At 42.4% G+C, this 21,218-nt stretch overlaps 2 protein-coding genes and 1 long non-coding RNA gene across 7 annotated transcripts in view; 1 reads left to right on the top strand and 2 right to left on the bottom strand.

The window, feature by feature from the left end:
* Positions 1-3,896, bottom strand: part of RNFT2 (ring finger protein, transmembrane 2) — a 31,027-nt gene extending 27,131 nt beyond the window's left edge. The window contains exons 1-3 of one of the 4 annotated variants that reach the window (XM_076352995.1): positions 3,863-3,896; positions 3,148-3,328; positions 489-547 (exon numbers count right to left, since the gene is read on the bottom strand). In XM_076352995.1, coding sequence (XP_076209110.1) covers positions 489-547; positions 3,148-3,222 — 134 coding nt within the window. In that variant the 5' untranslated portion in view covers positions 3,223-3,328; positions 3,863-3,896. The other 3 variants (XM_076352994.1, XM_076352996.1, XM_076352997.1) reach the window with 3 other exon arrangements.
* A 307-nt stretch (positions 3,897-4,203) lies between these two features.
* SPRING1 (SREBF pathway regulator in golgi 1) lies at positions 4,204-10,666 on the top strand. Of its 2 annotated transcripts, XR_012996555.1 has the most exons (6): positions 4,204-4,335; positions 4,953-5,109; positions 6,408-6,559; positions 7,092-7,205; positions 8,272-8,446; positions 10,423-10,666. XR_012996555.1 is itself a non-coding variant. In XM_076352992.1 (5 exons), exons 1-5 carry the CDS (start codon positions 4,225-4,227, stop codon positions 8,353-8,355), a joined length of 618 nt encoding a protein of 205 aa, XP_076209107.1. In that variant the 5' UTR covers positions 4,204-4,224; the 3' UTR covers positions 8,356-10,666. The 2 variants fall into 2 exon arrangements, 1 of the variants encoding a protein (XP_076209107.1); XM_076352992.1 differs by having other exon boundaries at positions 8,272-10,666.
* A 1,247-nt stretch (positions 10,667-11,913) lies between these two features.
* LOC143167511 (uncharacterized) lies at positions 11,914-14,001 on the bottom strand. Its single transcript, XR_012996556.1, has 3 exons — positions 13,966-14,001; positions 13,217-13,366; positions 11,914-12,004 (listed from the first exon to the last, which is right to left on the bottom strand). It is a non-coding gene; the product is annotated as an uncharacterized LOC143167511 (long non-coding RNA).
* Between the last annotated feature and the right edge of the window lie 7,217 nt (positions 14,002-21,218).

The raw sequence follows: 21,218 nt of genomic DNA, 5'->3' as shown, positions 1-21,218 counted from the left end.
AGATTCTGGGATGATGTGAAGGATCATCCAAAATCTTTATAAAATACTAAGTCATAGTAGTTGGGAGCTTCAGACCAGCAGACTTTAAAACATCTTAATAACAAGTATAAATAGCCTCTGTTCATACAGATTGATCCTTTCAGATTGATAGCACTTGGGATCCCCACAGGACTGTGCCATGAGTCGCTCTTCTAGAGCTCCAAAACGTCCTGCCTGTGCTAAGCCAACTGTCTCCATATGTGCCATACTGGATCATGAAACCTGAAACACTGTAGTTGGTAGCAGTCAATAACTGACATGAAAGAGAAAAGTAAATCTGTCTCTAAACTCTCTGAACTCAAGCAGAAAGCCTGGCCACACTACAGGCACAGGAAGTATATGCCTTTCTCACTTTTGACCTTTCATCTTCTAAAACACACCATACACTTAAATCAGAACATTCCCCTCTGGAGAGGAAAATGGAGGAAAAAAGAAGGAAAAAGATTTACCTTTCAGGAGGAACGTTGTCAGTGTTGCTGCTATGCCGTCTCTGCATTTTCCTCAAAACCTTAAAACACAACACGCTCAACATTAACGTTGCAGGTCAACAATTCCCAGTGTGACTACTAACAAAGGCCCACAGACTCAGAGGGTTGTGAAACCCGTTCAGCTAGTGACATGGCTGGCATAAATCATTTGCTTCTCTGAAAGAGCACCTCAAGCTTGCATTTGTTTCTTCGTACACTTGCAAAGAAACAACTTTCAACTGGCAAATGGAAGCACACATACACAGGTCTCCAAGCAGGGCAGGAACTAGTCAGATCCCCTTTTGCAGCATGTGGCAGTCACAAGGAGTGTACAGCTGTGTGAAGACATGTTCTGATAAAGAACTTGAGGACAACTAACAGAGTAGCTCTCGATGTGACATGTGAATCAACATACACTTTCTGGAAATGAAATCCCTTCTTCTTCTTCTGAAGAAACTTGCTTTGTAAAGCAAAACTGAGAGGGAGGAAAAAAAGAAAATGTATAAACATTTTTTATTAAAAAATACGATCAGGTCATCACAGTATTCTTTTAAATATGCAACCCATTCCTTTTAAACCACAAAAATGCCATTAGCAAACTCTGCACAATGGTCATAAATAATATGCACATATGCAAAAGATCACGTGTTCCTGCTCCACTCATTCTGGAATTGTCAGCATAAATAAAGTAAGGTCTGGAGGGGAAAATGAAAAGGCACTGAAATTGTATAAACTTCAGGAACTTTTTCTAGAACAAGGAGAGAAGTTCTTTATTTAGTTATTTAAATCTCTGCTTTCAAGTGTCTAATTTTAAGGGAACAACCTCAAACACACTACAATTTTTAAAAATAAAGTTAATTCAAAAGCAAAGAAGAACACAGAATCATCATCATCATCATCATCATCATCATCAAGGCACAGCAGAGTACCTGGCAAACAGTCTTACACTGCTTAATGTTATATTAGTTGTATAAAACCTGGGGAATGGGCTATTTTTGCAAGTGATTTGCAAGTGATTTAGAGAGACATCCTTTAAATATTGAAGTCTGATCCTACTCAGCCCTAGACTATGATAGCTACTGAATAAAATGTAAAAGGCTCTAAATACTTTTGAATATCAAAAGTTGTAACATTATTTATAACATTTCATACTGCATGAATATATGTAAATAAATGTGTAGCCCCATATCTGTATTCTTAAAGGCACAATGGCTCTGAGAACGTTTCCTAGCTGTCTGTAAGCAGAGGTATGGAAGCTGAGAAGTAGAAAATATGGAATATTTATTTTTTCCCCTATATTTTCACCTTTTCATTCATATTCTTTACTTTCAGTGACCCACTAGCCCAGGGCAAAATTGCATCAAATTCAAATTTTATCCCTTAATAAAGCCCAAATCATGCAGTTCACAGTGCAGAAACAGACAGTTGTGTTTACCACATACACCTGCAGTAAAAGCACATGTAGTTTGCCCAGCCCTGAAGATAAGTTACAAAACAGTGAAAGAAGAAAGGGTAGAAAAAAAAATGTTAACATTTACAAAAAAGAGAAAGGCTCTTGGTTTGTAACATCCAGTCTTGAAGAACCCCATCAAGTGGGTTGAACTGAGACAACACTGGATTTGAGTCATCACTGACAGAGAACACGGACGTTTTAATATGAGATGCCAACTTTGGACATCCCTTTGACAGTTTATATAAATAAAATTTGGCATAATCATATACGGCAGGAAAAACACAGCTTTTAACACATTTTATGGAGAGGATGCAGGAAGCCATCATGAGTACCAGAAATCTAATTCTAACCAAAGTTTTCTGATACCCTAAGTTACCAACACTCTCTTAATTACAAATTTTGATCTTGTAACTCCTAGCAGTTTTTTAATCTCTAGCTATACGTTTCAATTTTTGTTGTGTTTTCCGGGCCAAAATTCATTTTATAAGGATCTGTAAGTTTTATACAGTAAAAAATACATATTAAAGTGGTGTTTTTTTCAGATTTTTTAAAGCTGCATTTGTAGAAACAACACTCAGTACTCCAGGAATCTTTTATGCTTTCCCTGCAGTAAATGTTATTTAATCCTAACCTGACAGTCTCTCTGTCAACTTAATATGTAATATTATCCGCTTTTTAACCAAAACAGTAATTCAGGTATGATGAAAAGGCCAAGACAGGCTGAGCCATGCAGGCAGAGCTGTCCTACCTGTGAACAACTTTGGGGTCACTGCTTATAAAGAAATCCGTCCATCTTCCCATGCTACAAGCTGAGAGCTAGAGTCAGTGTGGAGATAACTCTGAAACTTGGAAGATCCTTCACTCTCTTCTACACCATGACAAGTCTACTAGATTGTAATGTGAGGTGAAATCACGTTCCAAAATGACATGCAGCTCTATGGGGGGGACACTTTTTCTTTTGGCATCAGCCATGAAGGGCACAGTGACATGAATGCTAAGTACTGAAGATGCAGGACTTCATGAGATGTAATCATTTGTTCTGCCCAGAGTCCTAGAGATTTAAGATCATTCTATCTGAATTTAAATGGACTTTGTTCCAAAAGGCACTCCGTTTCAATACTGATTGGTCCTGCCTTTTCCGGATTAGGGGTTTTCATCTTGCAACACTTGGACATCTTTTAACAGTACCTGAACAACAGGTTTAACCAGAGGTGCAAGGTGCCACGGTGGAAGAGAGGGAAGCTCAAGAGGGTGCAGACACATGGAGTCCTTCAGATAATCCAAGATGGTCCAAATTTCAAACTCATCACAGGTCCTCCAAGCTGGATGATTGTAAGGCACCTGGATCACAGTGCTCAAGCAGGCGCATCTGTAAGAAGCACATGCATAGAGTCATTTTCACCATAGCACAGCGAGTTTGACCTCTCGATCTCCTTGGGAAAGACAGAGAGGAGCAGGAACCCTTGCTGCTTCAACCCCTGCATGCGTGCATGGTCCAACAGGGCCGTTTTCCTCTGGGATTGGCACCTGCAGCCCTGCTCACTGCACAGGCACTCCCTGGGCGCCTGCTGGGCTGTACTCTGCCTTCGTTGTGTATACACACACACACACGTGTGTTTGTGTGTAATAAATAAATATATACATAAATGTATTTATATATACACGCACATATATACAACTATATATCTATAAATACAGTTATATACATACACACATATATATGTATACACACAGAGACATAGGTGAGGCCTTTTTTTTCCAGTTAGGTCGGGGAAGGAGATTCCCGCTGGAGTACGTGGCTAGATGCCCCAGCGGGGGCGGGAGCAAGCTGGGTAGAGGGAACAGCAAGCCCGGCCCGGCCCGGCCCAGCCCAGCCCAGGAGGCCGCGGCCCCCCGTACCTACCCGTGCGGGCCGCGGTGACGGGCACCGCCCTCGCCCTGCGCGGCCGCACCCCCTCAGCGCACGCACATCCGCGGCTTCCGCCTCCTCCGCCCCGCGGCCGGCGGAAGCGCTTGGGCCGCGCTCCCGGGGAGGGAGGCAGGCCGGGCGCGGTGGCAGCGCCTGGGGCAGCCGCGCCGAGGCTCTCCGCCGGGCGCAGCCCGCGCTCGCTCTCTCCGCCCCTCTCTCCGCCGGAGCCGGTGATGCCGGTCCCGGATCAGCCCTGCCCCCACCGTTCCTCTCCCTCCCTGCGGCGGGCGAGCGCGGCGGCGGGGGGCTGAGGGCCCAGCCCGCGGCCCCGGGGCCGGGCCGCCCGCCGCGCCGCCATGGTGCCCTGGGGAGCGGTGCTGTGGCGGCGGCTGCTGAGGAAGCGCTGGGTCCTCGGTGTCGTCTTCGGGCTCTCCCTCGTCTACTTCCTCACCAGCACCTTCAAGCAGGTCAGTGCCCGCCCCGGAGCCCCCGTCCCGCTGGCGGGACATGCGGTCCCGGTCCCAGCACACTGGGAGGCGGACTAAAAAAAAAAATCCCTCATCCCGGGGTAACTTTTGTTCGTCAAGTGCTGTTGCTGAGCTCCTGGGACATGCTGCCGTAAGAATTACATCATAATTATTAAATAAAGGCAGGAGTTAAAAAAAGTCATGTCTGATACTGTATTTGACAGCAATAGTGTTTTGAACCAAAACTGGAAAAAAAAAAATCTCGAAGACACGTGATTATTCTGTTGTAATATCTCTTGTGAACTGTAATTCCACTAGTAAAGAACTTATAAAAGAGAAGTATGTGTACCTATGGCTATTTAATATGATATATGCTACTTTTGTGGTTGTAAGTAACTGAGTTCGGCTGTGTTAGCTGATCCTGTGGTGAACTTGCATAGCCCCATTTCACTGGATTACGCTGCTTTCACGCGGCGTATAGCAAAAAGTAAGCTACTGCAGGTAGTATGTTGCTTACTCCATTGACGCTTAGGCATTTTTAATAGTGGGAAAAGCATGTGGATGGGAATGGCAGAAGGAACTTTTATGTTTGGTTGCATTGCTGTCTTTCCTTGCAGGAAGAAAGGACAGTAAGAGATCGGAATCTCCTCCAAGTGCAAGAGCATGAGCAGCCGATCATGTGGAAGGTGAAGTTCAGTTCGGGAAACAGCAGTCAGCTGAGTAACCAGTGCAGGAATTCTGTGCAGGGGAAGCTCCTCATTACAGATGAACTGGGTATACTTGATACTAAGAATTTATTCTGCGTATTGCAGTGTTGAATGCTGCTTTGCCTGTCTGATTGTTGATGGCGCTTCCAAGTAACAACTGCTCCCTAGTGAGGCATTCTTACTGCAGAACCTCAGCTGTTGGCATTTTATCCTCAGACTGGATTGATTTTGCTGTGGCTGCAGACACTGCTGATCTGGTTCTGTGCACAGCAGGCTTGGGTGCAGCTGGACTCGGCTCAGGCACGGTACCTTATGAGTGTGGCTGTACTGTTTCCAGGACCACCTTAGATTCAAAGAACTCTAGTTACCTTTGCACAGAACTCAAACGTTGAGTCCTGCTCAATTTTAGTGTGGTTGCTTGCAGAGCTCTTTGTATCTCCCTGCAGTGTATTCCTGCTGTCGGGTATGTTAGGGAGAGTAATCAGGGAAACCTGATTGGCCTTGTATAGAGGCAGCTCAGGACTGGTATAATTAGTGCTTGGTCACAGTTAACAAGCTCATCTGACCCTTGTAAACCCAAGGATATCTCTTGCAGGTTCTCAAATTAACCACTTGTTTTAAGTGTATGGAGCCTTTCCTGCCATGCACACATGCTTCCCCAGCGTGCTTGTTGCTCAGGCACTGGACCTTTCTTGACCAGAAATCAAGGCTGTAGAAAAACCACCACATCTTCTGTGATTTGCATCAATATTAAATGTAGCACTGCCTGAATTATGCTTGCTGCTGATTCACTAAGGTCTCTAAAATCACGGATATCTTTCACAGTCTAACACTGTGGTAGTACAGTTTCCGTAAGGACAAACCCTGTGGTTCTATACCATTAAGGATTCCTCTCAACAGTGAATATTATAGCTATCCTGTGTGGATAAATCTAAGTCTCTTCATGTTGATCTATAAAGAGAGTTATCCAGACATAGACCAGTTGAAAGAACGTATGTCATAGTTTTCTCCGGTACAGTCATCACCAATCACTTTTCCCCTTCCAATCACAACAATGAATTATGCCAAAAAGAAATCATAACTTAAATATTCTGCATTTAAAGACTCGTACTGTATATACAGCATATTAGAGTAGGTACATAATAGTTGTACAGATAACACCAGGTTGTAGTAAAACTCAGCTCTGTGTCCAAGTGTAATTTCAAAGAATTGGTAGTTAGGACTTCAGGCAAATTGAGGGGGATCATAATGCACTAAACGATAAATAAGCCTGTTCTTAAGTAATGTGATTCTTACTATAGCTTTTCTATAGAACGTACAAAAGAGTACATCTTGCCAGTTGTTCCTACTGTTTTTGTTTTTCAGGCTACATCTGTGAGAGGAAGGACCTACTGGTAAATGGCTGTTGTAATGTCAACGTGCCCAGTACAAAGCTGTACAGCTGTGACAGCTGCCTTCCCAATGGCTGCTGCAGTGTGTACGAGTACTGTGTTTCCTGTTGCCTGCAGCCCAGCAAGGTGCATAGACTTTCTCCTGCTTTTCAGGTGTTCTCAGCTGCTCAGGTTCCTCTGTGGCTTAAAGTGCTTGTTTGTGAGGAGCTTTTCCCTTAGAGGGGACAGTTCCTTTTCTTGGAAGGATGAGGAAAGCCTGCAAGGATTGTATGGCAAGCTATAAATAAAACTTTAAAAAAATTCATCCTTCCCACCTTTGAGAGGAAATACTGGGAGCCTTGCAAAATGTTTCAGCTTCAGGGGAATTACATTTGCTGAAGGGAAATGATTGCAGAAAAGCTACTCCAGCCCGTATCAGTTTTGCAATTAGCACTTCGCTGTATTCTGTTAGCTTCTCTAGATTCTCCTCCTACTGCTGGGGTTCTGTGATGTGTTAACCTTTCAGTGCTTGCTAGAAATTCTAAGTGGAGTTGCTTACTATTCCTCTGATACTTGAGCTGTGTAGGTTAAGGTGGGCTTTGATTACTCCTTGTTGAAGTACGGTGTTTGTGTTTGTTTTTTTTTTTTGTTTTGTCGTCTCTTTTGCTAACCACTTTAGCAACATCTTCTGGAACGTTTCTTGAACCGGGCAGCTATTGCTTTCCAAAACCTCTTCATGGCAGTGGAAGATCGCTTTGAGTTGTGTCTGGCAAAATGTAGGACTTCATCACAGGTAAGACACAAGTACATGTCCAGGGCTCAAAAATGGAAAAATACCCAAAAAGTGCCCTTGGAAAATGGGGCTTGGTCCTATGAATGGCTGATCTTTTGTGCTTGCATGCACGCAGGCATTTTCATAAATGCTGAAGCTATGGCTGAGAGCTAATCTGAAAGCAATCCTCCGATTTGTAAGGTGAAATAGTAACATCGGCAGTAAATGAAGGGCAAAGTGCATATTTAGAGCAGGATGAGTTGTACACTCTCTTTAGAAAAGAGGTACGTAACTAAAAAGAGACTAGCTGAGTTCAATGACCGGTGAAGATCTCTGATGAGCTCTGGGGAAGATCTCGTAAGGATGAGAACAGTGAGAGTTGTTCCCGGTAGCTTCAGAATGCTATTTACTTTACGGTACATTTTTATACTTACCATATGCTGACAATCATCTGCATAGTAACTCAAAAAGTATGTTGTAATTTTTTTTCACCTTGGAACAGAGGTGAACTTCTGTTACCCATGTGATTTTATTGTAAGTTTTGGTCTAAGCAAGCATTGGCCCTCTTAGAAAATGCTGTTGGGAGATGTCATGCAGCTTGAGTATTTAATATAGCAATAGGGATGGACTGCAAACAAAGGACATAGTTCCAAATGTCTCCAAAGTTGTTGTTTGTTTTCCCCCCCCCCCATAGTATCTGAACTCTAGCTTTATCAAGAAAAATGCACATATCTCAAGTAGCAACTTTATTATGCCTTGCTTGCTTAGGACATTTGACGATATTCCCGAAGCATATATAATGTTTTGGGGTGTTTTTTTTTTTTTTTGAATATTGAATCTGTTCCCACCTACTTGGGTAGTCTCCTGAAAAGGAGGGTCTGGGTATGGTTTGACATTAAAGTGCTATAATATAGCAACTGTCTTTTATATGTTGGGAGTGCAGTGTTGTTTGACTCCAGATGATATTCTAATGTGTAGAAGAATTTGGGAATTTTTTGCATACGTATAAATGTTCTGGGTTTTGGCCCTCAGTGAAGGGATGTATTGTTTCAATATGTGTTAAAGCTTCTCCTCCTCTTCCTGACAGAGTGTACAGCATGAAAACACCTATAGAGATCCAATTGCAAAATACTGCTATGGTGAATATCCCCCAGAGCTTCTGCCTGTTTGAAAGCTGCATGATCTAAGCAACAAAGGGAAGGAACTGGAGACTAGAATCCAAAAGAGCAAGACAACAGCTGCTGCTTTACAGGACCCTCAGTGTAAATGGCTTATGTTGTTTCTGGGGACAAACCCAGAGGTGTACAGTGTAAGCAAGGGACTTAAGTTCTCCGGGATTGAATCTTGCTTTCTTCAGTTTGTTATGCACCTGCTTTAGAGTACGAGGTACTAGTACTGTACTAGAGTACTAGTACATTCTTTGAATACTTCCTCTAAATTTTAGGATGCACGGAGTCGATCTAGGCTGTAAAACATCATAGGAAAAATACCTAATGTAGCTTTGGAGCTGCACGTGGAGGTTCAATTGTGTCTCTGCAGTCCAGAGACTTTCCAGAGTGACAGTAATAATTGGAGGACTTTTGCTTTTTAGAGGGTAAAGCATGCCTGGTTGTGCTTCTCTCTCTGGAGCACTTCTTGACATGCATGGTGTACACTACATATGTAATTATGAATTATTTATTCATTTTATATGGATTACTAGCTGAAAGTACTGATGCTTTGCATAGGTAGTTGTTGATGCCTTTCAGTCACTGTTTTGTTACGTCAGGTAGAAAGGATATTTTAGATCCTGACTAAAATTGGTTGGTTTTTTTTCCTCCTTAGTCTAAAGGAATTGTATTGGGATTTGTCACTATAGTGCTTACGTTCCTCTTAGTGAGTTTAAAGCATTTAGAACTCCAATGGAGTTGTTATTCTGTCAAAGTCCCATAGCATGAGAGAAGAGCAGGGATCTGCCTAGGATGGGATGTTTATTGTCTGTAAACACTTTCCTTGTTACTCTGCAACAGTTTCCTCGAAGAGGAGTCTTAGTCTTTTAAACAGCTCTCTGCTAGTCCACTTTCTGACAGGGAGCACTGAAGATTTGTTTGCTTGAACTTGTTCAGGCCTTGGTAATTCAAATGTACTTCACTCCTGGTTGTGCAGGAGGCAAAAGGGTGGAGTTGTTCTAGGATTTCAGTTTAATGATGTCCTTGTGCATGAAGTAATTAGAATGTCAGAACATAGTGCAGGGCCTCCTCTGAGGACAACTGTGTTGCATGAGTTCAGTTAAACGGTCATGATGTTTTTGATTTGCTGTTTGACCTACTTGCTACTCTGGAATTTTAGTCTGATCAGAATGGCACTAGAACAGGGTTGGTTCTCCCACAATTTCTCCTAACTCTCTAAAGTTGCAATTTAAACTGTCTCCCTCTTAAGGCCACTCAACACAGAAAAGATGGATAGAGAACCTGTAAAATGCTGACTAAATTTGTGCTCCCCTTGCAAGTCACTGGGCAAAGTCCAAGCGCTAGATGAAATTGGGCTGTTCTTTTCTATATGCAGCGCCTCATTTCTCTTGTTTTTACACCATCCATCTCCTCCATGATTTTGACTTTGTGTATGCTTATTTAAACTGATACTTCCTATTCCCTGACTGAAATAAAACAATCTACAGAGGCTTTAAAAAAAACCCAACAAACAAACAACCCAAGCACAGTGGTGGAGTATCCTGGTGCAAAAGATCTGTAGAATGCTATTGCAATTACATATGATATAAACAAGTAGTGTTATCAGCCATCTGATAAAATCCACTTGCATTGTTTTCATTGTTCTTTCCCAGAAGTCATCAAGTGAGATAATGGTTCTGTCAGCAGATTCTCTTGAAAATCTTGTTTCTCCAAAAGCTTAAAAGCTTTAGCGATAGCAGTTTATCCAGCGGAAAATCTGTCTCCCCTTTGCTGCCATCCTATGGCAACTTGCTGCAGCAGATGTGATACAGTGTGAAGATGCAGTGTGAAAGGCTGTCTTCAGAGGGTAGCAGAGGTTACTTCTCTTTTCAGTGTTAAACAGATTCTTCACCCCTGTTCCAGCACTTCATAACGGTTTTCCCCAGGGAAGGCCATCAGGTTGGTCTGTTACACCATTCCTGCTGAGATGTATTCTAGCACTTCATGTTTTTGCACCACGACTGCTGATATCAAGACACTGATGGCTTACTCTTGCTTTCTTTTTCAACTTGGTATTAATTCTTTATCAGGTGATACCACCGCTTGAAGCAGTAATTGTAAGAAATCATAAGAACAAACCTAATTCAGACAACGTTAGTGGGAATTCCTGGCCCCCTTCTCTTCTAGAAAAACAGGATGTGATCAGAAGTGCATTGTGACCATTGTCCATTCAATGGGACAGAAATGGCATCCTCCCTCCCTGGTTGTTGAGCTGTTCAACTAGTGTCTATACTATATGTTAAATCATTAAAAACTTATCTGTGTTCCAAAATACTGCCTGTTGTCATGTCTTTCCTTGAACTACAAGGCAACTGTACCAAAATGTAAACTTGAAGAATGCAGCGGAGCAGAGAGGGATACTAACTTGAATATGTGTAATAAAGGCAAGCGAGTAGAGGCAGACAGGAAATCTATTTCGTTTCAATCCAAGAAAAGAGCATGCTTCTCTCAGTGGTGCACAGAAAGATCTGGTCCTTGGCAAAAGTGGATTGAGCAGGGAAAGGAATGCAAATAATTGCTTCATGTTGTGAAGATATGATGAGAAATGTCAAATCTGTGCTTCCTGGTAACACTTCTGTGTGGTTTAAGTGATGTTCATCCCTCTTGCAAAAAAGCTTGGTGACTCTGTGGTTGTCAGTGGCTGTCTGACATCTCCTTTCTGTTTGTCAGCTAAGAGACTCAGGTTGTTGACTTGTGTTTGGCAGCAGATTTAGTGAGAGCCCTTGATGGAACGACTAGCTCTGCTTATCTGCACTGAGGTCAATGCTGGGGATAATTGAATGGGTTGTGTACTCCTTGATTTCTGTAGTTTACAGGAATATTAATGCTAGTGAAAAATGGTACCAGCTGACATCTAATGAGGAACCAGGTATAGTATTTGGCTGTACCAATTTGGAAAGAGTAATCTGTGGCAGAAGGGCAAAGCAGTAACTGCCATCTTAGCTGAATTTAAACTTGAGCCATTGGCCTTGAAAGAACCTGCTGTACTGCTCCCTTGGGATGGTACATGGAGAATTGGATAAAAATTCTTATTGTGATGGGCTGGAGTTCTGAAAAGGCAAAAGCAAACTTCAGGCTTGAGGCCAGCAGTTGATGAGTTGGGATCATGGTTTCTGCATTCTCAGAATCTCACTCACTGCAGTGGCAATTCTCTCTATATCCTGTAAGTGTTCAGGCTTTAATCACTTGGAGAACTTTCTAACAAACCATGTTAGTAGTCAATTTTGGAATATAAAGCACTAAGCACAGCAAATTCTAAGCATGAGTCTTTGTTCTGATATGCGCTTTTAAAAAGCAAACACTGTATTGACTTCCCTCGTCATGTAGCTGCACAGGCTCGAGCTTTAGGATTTGTTCTGTCTTGTTCTAGTCACTTAAACTGCAAACACACTAGTTCTTTAACCTAGCACCATAATGTGATATTTGTTCTTCAGTTCTTCTAGTCAAGGAGAGGTGGGGGAGGAGGTGAAAAGGAATTTGCTAACTCAGCAAGTTCCACAAAAGATGGAGTTCAGCAAATTATTGGTGCTTTAATAAGTCCTCTGCATTTCTTCACAACCAGAGGCAAACAACTAACTATAGGCAGACGGGGAAAAATGCCAACTTCAAAACCTGCAGGGAAGATGGGAAAGTACTTAGTTCTTCATTTTTGAGCCATATCTAATTAAACAGGCAGTCCTATCTAATATTTTTGTCAAATAAGGTCTGACTTGTAGCAACGTGCATATTGTCTACATGTTTTCCATTTTTGAGGCAGTCATATGGCCACAGATTTTTCTTAGAAATCACGGTTCTTAGTAGATTAGAAGTATAGGTCTTAAGCAAGAATTCTCAGGATGCTTTCAGATTGAAGCATGTTTGTTGCTGTGGTCTGCTGTTTCGCCTGTGGTGAAATAAGACAAAGTTGCAGAGTAGAGAAAAGAAAGAAATTAATTCTGGCTGAAAAGCTTGCCTTGTAGAAGCTTTTCTAGTATGTATTTCAATTAAGGGGATAGAAGACCACAAGCTATAGTTGCAAATGGAATGGGAGGCAGGTGTTAGTTCACCTCTGAGATTACAATTAATTTGTTTCTACTATTAATGGTTGAAATGAGGATTAGCACCTGATTTCTTGCCAGTTTAATGGAAGCTTCCAATAAAATCCAGCTCTCACTTATCCAGTGTATTTTCTGTCTCTCTGCATGCACCTACAGAGTAAGGCACGCTAATAAGAATCATATGTCAATTGTCTGCATTCTGTTCCTGTCCTGCACAAAATTTGTTTAGATTTTAAACTCCTCAGAGCAAAAAGACAACTCTACATTTGTAGTTCCTATGACTTCTGACCATGGCCTCACCTGGAGCCTTTAATGTACCTATTCATATGAATAATACCTGTCTTACACACACGCACACAAAAATAAATCACTATTTGAAGAAGTTGGTTAAGGTTGAGTGTAAGTCACAGGTGCCCAGCCACACCAGCATCCTAAGCTACTGACATTGTCATATGCATAAAAATGCTTCTATCAGCTCTGTAAGATGACACTGGGTATGCTGTATCCACATCTTCAAACTGAAGAATGTAGACTATTTGCAAACTACAGTTGCAGAGCTGCTTAATGATAAAAGTTGTGCTATGTGAGGAAATAAACATGTTCATGCATGGATGAACAGGGTCCTAATTTATCTAAATCGCTGATGCCTTAAAAGTACACATTAAATTAAAAAATCCCCATCCTCTGTAGTAGCAAATGCATACAAAAGTATGAGTGAGCAAATGTAATGTACCTCTTCTGATGTCTTTTAATCTGCTCAACTTCTTGTGTCAGCCTACAAGCTTACTTGTAGTAGCATGTCTCAACCGGTGTAACAGCGAGGATCAGCCAGCAGAGGTTACCACAGCATTTGGATAAAAGCTGGTCTCCTCCCCGTGGAGTCAGGCTGGCAGATGGCCCTTAGACCTGAATTTCACTGAGCAAAAGGCAGGCAAACCTACAAGTACAGAACACGAATCATTACATTGCTCCAGGAAAACGTGTGGAGCGTCTGTCTGGAATTACTCCTGTACCTTTGGCTTGGCCACCCAAACCCACAAAATAAACTTACCTGTGAGGGCTGCCTGGGTTTTCAACCTGTTGGGCAGTCATGGGTGCTAATGTGGGAAAATAGCCACGGTACCGGGGCAACCTGATAGACAACTGTTGTACTAAAACAATAATTATAAAAAAAACCCTGACCCTCACGGCAGGGGGAGAAATTGGAGAGATTTGCCCAACTGCTGCTGCGTGCTGGTCTGTCATGGTGGTTCTCCTCACGCCGCAGGGGAGCTGCGCTCTGACAACGCAGTGAAAAAGGCTCCTCCCTCCGAGTCAGGGCCCGGAGGTGTGAAGGGAAGGCTTTGCGGTCGAGGCCGGGGCTTCTGCAGGGTTGAGGAGGGCTGGCGCCAGGGCGCAGGGTGACCCCCCCCCCCCGCTGCCTCCCCGTTCGGCCCCGTTTCCCGCTTTTTTCCTCTCACACTACCACCCCCCCATTAGCTGCCCGGCCTGGGGCGAGGGGAACCCTGAGCTGAGGCCGCCGCTGTGGTAACGAACCGGGCCCCGGGACGAGGCTCTCGGACAGGACGGGGCGTCGTGGCTCTCAGACCGGTCTCCTGCCGTTCACGGGGCTCCATAACCGTGTTCGGACCGCGACCTTCGGCTGGAGCGTCCTCTCCCGCGCTGCGCGGCGGTGCCGCCCGGTGGCTCCTCGGCGGCGGCTCCGACAGAGAAAGAGGAGGTGAGGCAGCGTCTCGGCAGTTGAGGTCTCACGGCGAGGCGCGTCGGCGCTGCCCTAACGCGTGTCGACGCCGAGATGCTGCTTTGTTTCAGCAGTAGTTTTGTTTACATTCGCTTAGAAGCTTCCCCTGACTGACTACGGCTGAACGAGCCTGCTGTGGGGTTGCTTTTTTTTTTTTTTTTTTGTTGAAACAAACATGCACAAGGCCGGATTTTAACGTGTCAATAAGCCTTAACCTCGCTGCTGCCCTGTTGTGTTCCTTGTACTTGGGGGACTGTGGCCGCTTGCTGTGTGGGGCAGCGGTCACAGCCGCCTCCGCGCCCTGTGGGACAGCAGAGCGGTTCAGCCCCTCAGAGCCCTGTTTTCCTCCTCCTTTTCCCCAGCCTCTCACCGCAGAGCGCTGTGGTTCTGCCTTTTAACCTCCTGCCACCCCTAAACCTGCTTTCATTTTTCTTCTCTCAGCTCACTGACTGGTCTGGTTTCTCTTTTTTTTTCTCCTTTTTCTCCTTTCCTCTCCTCAGGCCCCTGTATCTTTTTTCCCTTCCCCTGCTTTGCCTTGGATCTGTCTCAGCTGTAGTTACTGAAGGTTGAAATAGGGTAGTGGAAATTCTCCCTCCTAGAGGAAATGTTGCTTTTCGAAGTAGGGAGAGGTAGTGTAGCAATCCCCCGTGCTTTTGAGATAAGAGGGCATCTCTCTACTCTTTTTTCCCCTTCTCAATTTCTCTTCACCCCCACTTTAATCTGGTGCTAGCTGTAGCTTTCCAGTGTCTCAGTCCACCTTTGCTTTGAGTATTTATGCAAAATTTCATACTGTCATGGTTGCAGTGTGTGTTAAAAGGCATACCCATCCAAAGTTTCAGGAGAGAAAACTAGTGTTTCTCGGCACCTGTGCTGTCAGCTGGGCTGGGAAGCAGAGTATGAGTTTTCCCACTTACATTGTGTTTGTCCCTAAGAACTCAGATCTTGGACCTGGATCCTACTAGGCAAATGCATCTCAAATAGATGGGTTTTGCTTTGATAAACATACATTTACTTTTTCAGCAACAAGAGTTCTAAATCTATTTGAAAGTTACTGAAAACCTCTAGCTTGCCGAAGAAAGCATTTGTCCGAATTACGATATCCTAGCTTGCTGCCAACAGCAGATGAGGCTTGCTTGCAGGAGAAATATGACTTATGAAAAAGAAAGGTGTGCATGCTATCTGATGTCAATCTTTCATTGTGAAAAGCTTATATTTAGAATTTGTTGTAATGCTAAAATAGCACCAGCATCAGTTAAACTATTTTTTTTTTGAGTGGTTACTTAAAATTTTGTTATTATCTCAAAATGAGCTCAGATGAGTTGCGCTTATGAACCTTCATCTCACTGTATGGAAGCCCGGCCCTATGCTGAAAAGTAATTCTAAAAAAATATATAAACAATGATGTCCTCCTTTGCTTAGTGACGCCTGGGAAGACTAGCTCTCAGTGTTCTACGTGCTTTTATGCTGTCCTGCTAGTTTATAAATTCAGGCTGGGTTCTGTCTGTATCGTGCATATTCCTATTTATAAAAGCTTTGCAGTTGGAAGTGAGATGATTTACTGGTGATACATGAACCCAAACAGTGGTGTTGAATGCTGAGAGTTCTAATTCTTAAGTGGTCAGCAATCACAAGCCAGGTCCACTCCTAACACCATAATAAATTTAAAAATAGGTGAGAGCAGTGCTTGTTTACCATCTGAAGATGGCCTAATGAAGTTTCAGTTTTGAGTTCCTCTCTGCAACTGTAGAGGTTTCATTTTTCTTTCTTGTGTAAAAACTGAGGTTTCTATGTGGCCACCTTACTCCAGCAGCTGCAACTGGGAAAAAAGCAACAAATACTATGAGACCCATGAAAACATTGTGGGAGCTGGCGACTGGCAGCTGTTACTTCTGCAAAATGAGTGAAATAAAAATCAGACTTCACCCTATATGGACTTAGTTGCTTCTGCATGTAAAATGGAAACTCATTCAGAGTTTTTTTAGTACACAAGTAATACTCAGCTACAGAAGACCTGTTAAGGAGCTGTAATTTTTATAAAGTCATTTTTTCTGATCCTGAGTCCTACAACTAAAAAAATGGTGGTGTGGTGGAATTCCTTTGGAATTTATTAAGTGCTGTAAGTTGGGTAAAGACTGAGAGCTTTGGACCTCATCAGGATTCTCCCTGGCTTCCTACCAGCTGGCTTTCAGGTAGGTTCCATATAAAGAGCTGATATATTCTGTCCTCAAAACCAGAGTTTGCAGTGGAAATGCTGTAAGGGACCAGGCTATGAAAACAAATTAAGCTATCTATTTGTGAGTATCAGTGAAACATTTTGTGATGTTACACTATATGCACTTGTCACAGTCCTGCCACATCAAGGTTAGAGTGAGAAGGTGACTAGCTGGCAGTCACTTAATCAAACGGAGATGTTGATTTCTCAGGTAACCCAGGCAGGGTGAGGCTTGCATGCTCCGTTGCTTTTAACAGCCAGATAATGAATATGCTTTCCAGAATTCGTGTTTCTCATAGTGGAAGCAGCAGCTGCATGTGATCTGTGTTGCTGTCAAAGGAAAGTGAGATGTAGTTAATTCAGGTCTACACAACAAAGACATATTGATCAGGGCTCTTCTTGCTATGGTTGGATATCTACAATAACAATGACTAGGACAATGCAGCAAGCCAGGATGGCAAAACCAAATATGCTTTGTCTTAATTCGAAAAGTGAGAGGGCTTACCACCTAGCTTCGCTGCTAAGCATCAGCAGTTTCAGAGCAATTCTGCTCCAGTCTTCAAAGGGTCAGTAAGATACTGAAATCAAGTGAAAAGGGCACATCTTGTTCATGTCATTATAAATACACTTCATTTGTAGCTATAAGGTTAAAATCATGGATTCAGTACAAACAGCTTGCAATGGATCAGTTCCATGTGATTTTAAAAAACCCTATGTTTATGGAATCTGGACAAAGTTATACTGAGCTGCTTACGGAGGTACTGAATGTTGCAGGAATTGTATGGAGTGGATGTATACATTATGTTTCCTCTGTTCCTTCTCTACTAGTAGTACTTGGATGTGGATGATTATGAGCTATATTTTTAGTAGAGTATTGCAGTGTATTTTTTTAGTGCAAAGCTAAAAATCCTTGTATACTGGTTTTGTAATAAAAAATGTAATTATTATTTTTATTTCTTGCAGAGGTACCCAACTCATTGTCTGTCTTCCCACTTTCTCTTCCTGTCAGTTTCCCTTAATAGCTGTGTCTGCTTTTCTTTTGTTCATGTGTTGTGCAGAAGAAAAATGGGCACTAACAGGTTTGCTAATTACTATAAAATTCTTCCCAGCCTTCTTCTGTTCAGATCATTCTATTAGCTAAAGTAATGGAGTGCAATGGCATGATGGCTCTCACACTTTTCATTATATAAGGTCTTTCTGGTGCAATATATTACAGGGATTGTCTTCAGGGGCAGGCTATTGTCACCAATAGCTTTTGATTTTCTACATCTGCTGTTTTCTTTTATCTCTTTTTTCCTACTGTGTTGATCCTCCTTATCTTTCCTAAATGACTTTTAAGGGCACAGGACTGTTAGCCTCCTGCTTCCTCAGTTTTTGCTAGGAAGTAGCAAAGCTGAGTATTGGCGTGCTCAGTATCTTGCCACACAGTCCTCTGACCAGTGTCAGTACATCCACATCAGTTCAACAGTTCCTGTCAGTTTTAAGCTTTACTACTATACCTAAAGGCAAGGTCTTTACCCTTACTGCATCATTTTGCTACTGACACTTATTTTTCCTTACTTATCAGTATTGTCAATGTCATCTTCTTCAGCAGTATTTACGGCAGCAGACTTTTGTCTCATCACTCTAATTATATTAGCTCCAGTGATTGTACTTTCACCTCATTACTGAAATAAAGTTAACATTAATGAGAGTCATGCAGCTAAACCTCTGCTCACCTCTCTGGAAACTTATTCTAATGATGAAAAGGAGATGCATGTGGATCTATTTAAAAGCAAGCTAGCTTTTTTCCCCACCCCCACCTAGCTACCTACCAAATTCAGTGTTAAATAAAGTCTTTTGTTATTAAGAGCTGATGATGCAAAAGAATCCAAATACATTACACAGCATTAACAAGGACAAATGATGCTGGTTAAACACTGATCTATGTACTGGTCTGCTACAGAGTTCCTTTATGACCCAAATTTCTGTGTTGCTGCTGCTTCTGGAAAGGGTTTCTCATATCTGACTCTCACAATAAGTTAGCCATAAGGCACTTGGAGATCCTAGGGGGTATACTAGGAAAGTTCAAGATACTATCAAGTGTAACAGTAATTGCACCTATAAATGAGATGAAGCATTGAGAGAGAGGTGGAAATTGTTTATAGAAGACACAGCAAGGCTTTGAGCTGAAAGAAGAAATATAATTTAGATAAGCAAAGTTAATGAGATAAAACAAATGTACATGATGCATGCACCGAGCAAAGGGGCTCACGAGATCTTTCACTGATCAGAATTTGGATTTACAGTAAAAGCAGTCATTTTGCTACTGGTCACTGCTAGGGAAGCCATATCAGTAGAGGTGGTTTGTTTGTGGGCTTTTGTTTGTTTGTTAGTGAAAGGTGAGAGAATAAGAATTCTCTTTTTATTAAATCTTTTTACAAGTAGCTACCATGACGTCGCCTCAGTCCTGTCCAAGGCCACTGTCTGCTGTAGCAGCACAGGTTAACTAGAAAGACAGTAATATTGACCAAAAGGAATACATCCTCTGAACAACCTTATTGTTTGATGTTTTCCTTAGGTGTTACCTCTTCATGTATGAAACTAGACTGAGCGTGGTGTAGTTTAAGAGGTCCAAAATGATTCTTGCTAAAAACTTGCATATATTTTAAAGAGCTTTTATATAAAAAAAATGTTCACCCCACACAATGTTGTGAGCAAACCAACCTCCTTTGTGTTCAAAAATACAAAGATATGGCTTACTAAAAAATACCACCGGCCTGTACAGTGTAAGTGGAATGTTTTAGACCGTAAGTGTTCTAAAATGCTTGCTTTAGGCTTTCAAAGAAAAAAGTAATCCAAGAATTGCCAAAGCATGGTTGACTCAGAATAGGGAGTGAAATATTACTGTAATGATAATCATGTTTTGACCTATTTCAGATTACCGGGTGGAGAAGTATTTTCTCCCTTGTGCAGGTTTGTGATTTTGACCACAAAGTTCACAAGGAAGAATATGTAGACTTGTCACCAAAAGAGAAGCTTTCTAATAGGAAGACTGTTTAAGTTAGCCTTTTCAAATGTCAAAATCCTAAACTAAATAGATAAAGTTGGATAAAGGTAACCCTTTACAAAGGTTGGTGAAATAACATTATCGCCCTTTGGCAGAGGGAGAAATTGAAACACAGTGTTTAGGAGACATCAGTCTTGTCAGATGATGCAGCAGGAGCGGGCTGGGGCATAGCGTCTAAAACTGGCCCCTGGATTGCTGTCCTGCTCTGCCTTCTGGAGATTTCTGCCTTCTCTTTCTGAGATTGCTGCTGTTGTGCCTGAAGATAGCACTGACTCATGTCTATAGTCACAAACTGAGTATGTCGCGTTGAAATGTGCCTTATGAAATAATTCCTATTGAGAGATTTTTACAAGACTTTATTCTAAAGCAGCTTTTGTTATAGATGCAGACAAAATGAAATATTCTCTATATGAGCAACGTGAATGAAATAATTTTCAGCTCATGTTTCGTGGTCATTCCTACTGCTCCTGCAAGCACTCTGTTTCAAAAATAGTCTCCATCAGCTGCAGTTTGTTCTTTTCCCTTTATGTGCACATCCCCCTCTTCCCCCACCTGCTTCCCAGCTTGGCTTTTCCTCATCTTGGTGCCCAGGAAATGCCAGTGTCTAGTTGAATGAGCTCTGCTATAAATCAAAGTGTCATCACTTAGCTGGTAGAAGTGATTTAATTAATGCGTCACGCCATCCCCAGAGCCTCTCCCCACCTGACTGCTAATCAACCTTCATCAGCAGGAGGAAAATGTAGCCCTTCTTAGAACTATACAGGAGAGACTGAAGGAAAGACAGTTAATTGCAGCTGCAGAGATCAGCCTTGTCACTTGTCTCTAATCTGTTGTCTGCTTCTTGAAATACTGCTGTCCTGGTCTCTTACAAGCCATGCTTACCTCTGTTCATACAGAAATTATCTAGTATCGTATCACCTTCTGTCAGAAAATGTATTTGGCGGATGACATATTTAAAAGCATCCTATTGTGCATATGAGTACTGTAGCAACTTCTACAGCCTGAGTACTCTTTTAGCTGGAATGAACAGTTTATACATAAACACTTTCTGTGCGCTGTGGATGCACTTCATAGGTGGTACTGTGCAGTTAACACTGCAGATCACTGAGCCAAAAATGGTCGTGCCAGCATGGAATTACAGGGCAGATGTTGTTAGCAAGTGGTACCCTTTGTCAGCTGCTGAATAAATAGTTGATGATTATATCTTGGGTATATATGTGTCAAAATGCTAATTTCTGCGTAAGCCAGAGCACTTGTCCATTTCAGTTTGGTGGCTTCCACCACTTAGGGCAGGATCTGTGGTAATGGGAGTCTCAGCCTCCATCTATTGGATAACATGAGCATAAGAAAAGTTTAGGGAGTGTCATACTTGTGACTATTCATAGTTATATAGGCAATCAAGATAAATATGGAAATTAGCACTTGTGGGAAGCAGTGTTTTTTCTGGTAGCTAGAGTAGAAAACTGGGAGTCAGGATTCCTGCTTTCTAGGTTCGACCACTCCCAAGTTGCCAGATGACCATGAGAAAGACACTCAGCTAGTTTTTTTTCTGTGTTTGCCCCAACTATAATGTCTGCTAGAGAAGGACATGTACTTATGATAGGACACACTCTGCTCTCTTTGTATAACCAGTTCTACTGAAGCAGATGGGCCTGCACTGCCTTCTGTGGAGGTCAATGAGACTCATCAGTAAGATGAACAGCAGTGCACCCAGAGCTGCTTTAAGGTCCACAGGCCATTGGGATGGCAGAAGTGCAATAATGATAATTTCAGCCTTAATACTGAAA

The sequence above is a fragment of the Aptenodytes patagonicus genome, chromosome 15, assembly GCF_965638725.1.
Source record: "Aptenodytes patagonicus chromosome 15, bAptPat1.pri.cur, whole genome shotgun sequence".
Taxonomy (NCBI): Eukaryota; Metazoa; Chordata; class Aves; order Sphenisciformes; family Spheniscidae; genus Aptenodytes; species Aptenodytes patagonicus.
This window is presented reverse-complemented; position numbering and strand designations above follow the sequence as displayed.

Coding starts and splice junctions, on each gene's coding strand:
- SPRING1 (XM_076352992.1), top strand. CDS start 4,225: ATGGTGCCCTGGGGAGCGGTGCTGTGGCGGCGGCTGCTGAGGAAGCGC. Junction 4,336..4,952: donor TCACCAGCACCTTCAAGCAG/GTCAGTGCCCGC, acceptor CTTTCCTTGCAG/GAAGAAAGGACAGTAAGAGA. Junction 5,110..6,407: donor CCTCATTACAGATGAACTGG/GTATACTTGATA, acceptor TTTGTTTTTCAG/GCTACATCTGTGAGAGGAAG.